At 66.4% G+C, this 6,270-nt stretch overlaps 1 protein-coding gene across 1 annotated transcript in view; it reads left to right on the top strand.

Moving 5' to 3' along the window:
- The window catches only part of SBF1 (SET binding factor 1), a gene marked incomplete at both ends in the record, with an annotated part of 40,963 nt that overhangs the window by 22,357 nt on the left and 12,336 nt on the right, over positions 1-6,270 (top strand). Inside the window, 10 exons of the mRNA XM_017739381.1 lie at positions 205-567; positions 957-1,134; positions 2,183-2,295; positions 3,024-3,173; positions 3,274-3,342; positions 3,784-3,942; positions 4,252-4,511; positions 5,225-5,397; positions 5,613-5,686; positions 5,774-5,969. Coding sequence (XP_017594870.1) covers positions 205-567; positions 957-1,134; positions 2,183-2,295; positions 3,024-3,173; positions 3,274-3,342; positions 3,784-3,942; positions 4,252-4,511; positions 5,225-5,397; positions 5,613-5,686; positions 5,774-5,969 — 1,735 coding nt within the window. The remainder of the gene's footprint in view (positions 1-204; positions 568-956; positions 1,135-2,182; positions 2,296-3,023; positions 3,174-3,273; positions 3,343-3,783; positions 3,943-4,251; positions 4,512-5,224; positions 5,398-5,612; positions 5,687-5,773; positions 5,970-6,270) is intronic.

The following is a 6,270-nucleotide window of genomic DNA, read 5'->3' on the forward strand; positions in this document are numbered from 1 at the left end:
CCCGCATGCCGGGGTCTCGCGGGTGCCGAGTGGGATCTGCTGGGGCCCGAGTGGGATCTGCCGGGGCCCAAGTGGGGTCTGCTGGGGCCCGAGTGGGATCTGCCGGGGCCCGAGTGGGGTCTGCTGGGGCCCGAGTGGGATCTGCTGGGGCCCCGGCTCTGGGAGAGGCGCTGGAGCTGCTCCTGTCACCCCTGTGCTCCTCAGCTCGTGGCCTATGAGGTGAAGCGCATGAAGGCGGAGGAGGGGAACAAGCAGAAAATCCTGAGGCACATCAAGGAGCTGGCGGAGAAACTCTACAAGAACGTGAGTCCTGGAGCCCCTGGGCAGGAGCGGGAATGTGCCGGGGGATACGGGGCAGGGAGAGTCAGGGCTGGAGTCCTGGTCACTCTGGTCACTCTGTCCCCCCTCCATAAGCTTGTGGTGATGGATCCTGTCCCTCCTTGCACTGTCACTGTGGTCAGGCACATCCTCCTGTGCCCAGAGGTCCTGGGAGTGGGATTCCCTGGTTTTATAGAATCCCAGAATCCCAGAATCATCCCTGAGGCTGGAAAAGCCCTCCCAGCCCATCCAGTCCCAGCTGTGCCCCATCCCCACCTTGGCCCCAGCCCAGAGCCCTGAGTGCCACCTCCAGGAATTCCTCAGACACCTGCAGGGATGGGCACTCCAAAGCTCCCTGGGCAGCCCCTGCCAAGGCCTGAGCGCCCTTTCCATGGGGAAATTCCCAAAAATCCACCCTGCCCCTCCCCCAGCCCAGCCCGAGGCCGTTCCCTCTCCTCCTGTCCCTGTTCCCTCGGGATGAGGCTCTTGGGGAAGGATGGGAAGAGAAGGGAGGAATCTCCAGGTGTTGGAGATCCCGATGGAGCCTCAGCACCGGGATGAGGAACCGGGAGCTTCCAGGAGTTTTCCAGGCGTGGATCCAGAGGGATCCGGTGTCCTCCGGGTCATGGAGCTTCCAGGAGTTTTCCAGGTGTGGATCCAGAGGGATCCGGTGTCCTCCGGGTCATGGAGCTTCCAGGAGTTTTCCCGGTGTGGATCCAGAGGGATCCGGTGTCCTCCGGGTCATGGAGCTGCAGACGGCCCCGCCGGCCGTCAAGGCCGAGAAGAAGTGCATGGTGCCCTCAGGACCCCCCATCGGTACGTGGGGCACGGAAGACCCTGTCCTGGGGGCTGCTGGAGGCCATGGGGCACCAGGGGACCCTGCTCGGGGGCTGCTGGAGGCCATGGTGCCCTCGGGACCCCGATGGGTGTGTGGGGCACAGGGGGACCCTGTCCTGGGGGCTGCTGGAGGCCATGGGGCCCTCGGGACCCCCCTGGGTGTGTGGGGCACGGGGGGACCCTGTCCTGGGGGCTGCTGGAGGCCATGGGGCCCTCGGGACCCCCCTGGGTGTGTGGGGCACGGGGGGACCCTGTCCTGGGGGCTGCTGGAGGCCATGGGGCCCTCGGGACCCCCCTGGGTGTGTGGGGCACGGGGGGACCCTGTCCTGGGGGCTGCTGGAGGCCATGGGGCCCTCGGGACCCCCCTGGGTGTGTGGGGCACGGGGGGACCCTGTCCTGGGGGCTGCTGGAGGCCATGGGGCCCTCGGGACCCCCCTGGGTGTGTGGGGCACGGGGGGACCCTGTCCTGGGGGCTGCTGGAGGCCATGGGGCCCTCGGGACCCCCCTGGGTGTGTGGGGCACGGGGGGACCCTGTCCTGGGGGCTGCTGGAGGCCATGGGGCCCTCGGGACCCCCCTGGGTGTGTGGGGCACGGGGGGACCCTGTCCTGGGGGCTGCTGGAGGCCATGGGGCCCTCGGGACCCCCCTGGGTGTGTGGGGCACGGGGGGACCCTGTCCTGGGGGCTGCTGGAGGCCATGGGGCCCTCGGGACCCCCCTGGGTGTGTGGGGCACGGGGGGACCCTGTCCTGGGGGCTGCTGGAGGCCATGGGGCCCTCGGGACCCCCCTGGGTGTGTGGGGCACGGGGGGACCCTGTCCTGGGGGCTGCTGGCTCCGGGTCACACCACGGGAGCAAAACATGGAGAAGCAGCAGCTCCATCCCTGGTAACTTCTGCCCCGTGGGGTCCTCAGCTCCCCAGGGGCCCTCAACACCCCCGAAGGCCCCGCGGCCTCGGGGAGAGGGGGACACCGTGTCCCCCCAGGGGTGCAGGTCCCGCCCTGCCTGCACTGACCGGAATCTGTTCCCAGCTGCCATCCTGGAGCGCAACGGGAACGCCCTGGCCAACAGCGCCCGGCGCCTGGAGGTGGTCAGGAACTGCATCTCCTACGTCTTCGAGAACAAGATGCTGGAGGCCAAAAAGGTGAGGAGCGGGCTGAGCTGGGGGGGTCGCTGTCCTCTGGGGCTGGAGGGGATGTTCCTGTCCGTGTGCACGTCCTGCTGGTTGGCTGAGGGTCAAAAGGCCGTGGAATCACAGAGTCGCTGAGGGTGGAAAAGCCTCGGAGCCCATCCAGTCCAACCATCCCCAGCACTGCCCAGGCCACTGCTGCCCCTGTCCCCAAAGTGCCACATCCACACAGCTTTGAAATCCCTGCAGGGATGGGCACTTCATCCCCGTGCCAGGGCTGGAAAATCCTTTCCGGGATGGAAAATGTCCCTGATGCCCACCCTGCCCCTCCCCTGGCCCAGCCTGAGGCCGTTCCCTCTCCTCCTGTCCCTGTTCCCTGGGAGCAGAGCCCCACTCCCACCTCAGTAGCAGAACTGTGGAGCCACTTGGATTGGGAATCCCTCTGGGACCACCAAGTCCCCCATTCCCCAGCACTGCCATGGCCACCACTGACCCGGGACGTGTCCCCCTCCTCGTGTTCCTGGGATTTTGGCTGGGGGCTCCACACCAGCTCAGCACTATTCCTCCATCTCCCAGTGCCCCCGGGCTCCTCCCCCTCCTCCTTGGCTGTGTCCAGCCAGCCACACCTGGAATTTTTCCCTGGTTCATCTCCACGTCCAAGCGCATCCCGCAACAGCCGGCGTGCGCCCGCGCTGTCCCACTGTCCCGGGCCCCATCCCAGCCCCTAAACCCCGTTCCCACAGCTGTTCCCGGCGGTGCTGCGTGCCATGAAGGGCCGGGCCGCCCGGCACTGCCTGACGCAGGAGCTGCACCTGCACGTGCAGCAGAACCGCGCCGTGCTGGACCACCAGCAGTTCGACTTCGTCATCCGCATGATGAACTGCTGCCTCCAGGTAGGGCGGGGCCAGGGGCTCTTCTTCCTGTGGGACACCACGGCAGGGATGGCCCGGGAACGGGGGCCGAGTCCCCTCGTCACCCCCGCTCCTCCCGCAGGACTGCACGGCCATGGACGAGCACGGCATCGCCGCCGCCCTGCTGCCGCTGGTCACCGCCTTCTGCAGGGTGAGTGACCACGAGTGACCACGGTGTCCCCACCCCGGAGCCCTCAGGATGCCTGGAGGTGGCAGAGGCTGCAGGGGGGTGTCCCTATGGGACTTCTCAACCTCTACAGAACTTTCCCCCCACCCCAGACTGGCTTGAGGCTCCCGGGGAGGCTGCAACACCTGCGGGAAGGGGTAGCTCTGGAATGCCAGCTTGATCCCGTGCTCAGGCTGGGCTGGGATGAGCTTCTACCTCCCCTAAAACAGTGTCACAGGGCCCTGCAGGCTCTGGGTGGGCGCTGGGCAAGAGAATTTTGAGGGAAGGCTGGAGGAGCTGTGGTGCAGACATCCCTCCTGCCTGCCCGGGGCTTTCCCAGCAGCTGGGCCGGGAGCAGGGGTACCTGAGCAGAGAGCTGGGCACAAAGGCTGTGTTTGTATGGACCTTTTCCACCTCCCTGCACAGAAACTGAGCCCTGGCATCACCCAGTTCGCCTACAGCTGCGTGCAGGAGCACGTGGTGTGGACCAACATCCAGTTCTGGGAGGCCATGTTCTACTGCGACGTCCAGAACCACATCCGGGCCCTGTACCTGGACAGCGCCGAGGAGAACCACACGGAGCAGGTCAGGGGGGGCCCAGGAGAGCTCTTCCCTAAGGGCTGGGTGGGAAGGGAGCTCAGAGCCCCTCCAGTGCCAGCCCTGCCATGGCAGGGGCACCTCCCACTGTGCCAGGCTGCTCCAGCCCCAATGTCCAGCCTGGCCTTGGCCACTGCCAGGGATCCAGGGGCAGCCCCAGCTGCTCTGGGAATCCCGTTCCAGCTGCCTGCTCTGGGCCGCCTGCTCAGATGAGGATGAGGGGCTGCACCCCAGTTCTGGGAGATCCCTGCGGGTCTGTCCGTGCAGACAACCCCCATCCCCTTCCCACTGCTCCAGGAGAGCGCGGAGGAGCCGCAGGAGGCCAAGTCCGCGCTGGAGATCGCGTCGGAGCAGCTGCGGCTGTGGCCCACCATGAGCCGGGAGAAGCAGCCGGAGCTGATCCAGAAGGAGGAGAGCACGGTGTTCAGCCAGGCCATCCACTACGCCAACAGGATGAGCTACCTGCTCCTGCCCCTGGACACCAGCAAGAACCGCCTGCTCCGCAGCTCCGGGCTGGGAGACGTGGAGAGCGTCAGCAACAGCTTCGTCACCAACAGGTGCCCGGGCTGGGGACACCGGGGGCACCGCAGTGACCCGAGCTGGGACAGAGCTCCCGGGGTGTGCCGGGCGTTCGGCTGCTGTCAGGGAAGGATGTTCCTGCTCTCTGAGCGGGGCTGGACCAGATGGGCTGTAAGGGTTCCTTGCAATCCTAACCATGCCGGGATTCCAGGGTTATGTCGGGATTGAGGCGGATTGTGGTGCCCAGGGTGGGGTTTCTGGGAGCGGGAGCTCTCCTGGCTCCATGCTGGGAGTGGGAACAATCCTGGACTCCTGTCAGGAGCAGGAGCTCTCCTGGGTCTCTGTCAGGAGTGGGAGCTCTCCTGGTATCCTACCAGGAGTAGGAACTCTCCTGTGTTCCTATGAGGAGCAGGAGCTCTCCTGGGTTTTCCAGGAGTGAGAGCTTTCCTGGGTTTCTGTCACAAGCGGGAGCTCTCCTGGGTCCGTATCAGCACTGGGAGCTCTCCTGGGGTTTCATCACGAGTGGGAGCTCTCCTGGATCCATATCAGCACTGGGAGCTCTCCTGGGATATGAAGTGTGGGGGCTCTGCTGTGTCCATATCAGGAGTGGGAGCTCTGCTGGGGTTCTGTCAGGAGTGGGAGCTCTCTCGGCTCCATGCTGGGAGTGGCCCCTGGCCGGGGCTGTTCCTGGCCGTGGCCGCAGCTGGGCTGGGCTGTCCTGGGCTGACCCTTCCCTGTTTCCCTGGGGAAGCATCGCGGGCAGCGTGGCCGAGAGCTACGACACCGAGAGCGGCTTCGAGGACGCCGAGAGCTCGGACGTGGCCAACTCCGTGGTGAGGTTCATCAACCGCTTCGTGGACAAGGTGTGCACCGAGAGCGGCGTCACCAACGAGCACCTCAAGGGGCTGCACGTCATGATCCCGGGTGAGGACACAGGGATGGGCATGGGGGTCCTGCAGGAGCAGCGGGAGATGGCAGGGTGGGGTTTGGGTGGGACGGGGTGGGATTTGGGAAAGGCAGGGTGGATTTGGGAAAGGCAGGGCAGGATTTGGGCAGGGTGGGATTCAGGCAGGGCAGGATGGGATTTGGGCAGGGGCAGGTGGGATTTGGGCAGGGCAGGACTCACCCCCATCCCACAGACATCGTGCAGATGCACATCGAGACCCTGGACGCCGTGCACAGGGAGAGAGAGAGGCTCCCTCCCATCCAGAAGGTAGGGAGCGCGCTGCTGGGCTGGGATGGGAGCCCTGGGGGCTGGGAGACCTTTCCCACGGGCCTGAGCCCCCCGTTGTCCCCCCAGCCAAAGCTGCTGCGGCCCAACCTGCTGCTGGGGGAGGAGTGTGTGATGGAGGGGCTCCGCGTGTACCTGATGCCAGACGGGCGCGAGGAGGCGGCCGGGGGCAGCGTCGGGGGGCCCCCCCTGCTCCCCGCAGAGGGGGCCGTGTTCCTCACCACCTACAGGATCATCTTCAAGGGAACCCCCACCGACCCCCTGGGTGAGGGGCTGCGGCCTCAGAAAGGGGGGGGAGCAGGGGGGGATTGGGCATCCCTGGGGAACAGGGGGCTGGTCAGTGATCCCTGGGGTGGAGGGAGTTGGTCAGTGATCCCTGGGGTGGAGGGTCAGTGATCCCTTTGGAGGAGGGTCAGTGATCCCTGGGGAGCAGGGAGTTGGTCAGTGATCCCTGAGGAGCAGGGGGCTGGTCAGTGATCCCTGGGGAGGAGAGTCAGTGATCCCAGGGGATCAGGGGGGCTGGTCAGTGATCCCTGGGGAGGGGGGAGCGGGACAGCGATCCACGG

The sequence above is a fragment of the Corvus brachyrhynchos genome, unplaced genomic scaffold (assembly GCF_000691975.1).
Source record: "Corvus brachyrhynchos isolate BGI_N302 unplaced genomic scaffold, ASM69197v1 scaffold197, whole genome shotgun sequence".
In the NCBI taxonomy this organism is placed as follows: domain Eukaryota; kingdom Metazoa; phylum Chordata; class Aves; order Passeriformes; family Corvidae; genus Corvus; species Corvus brachyrhynchos.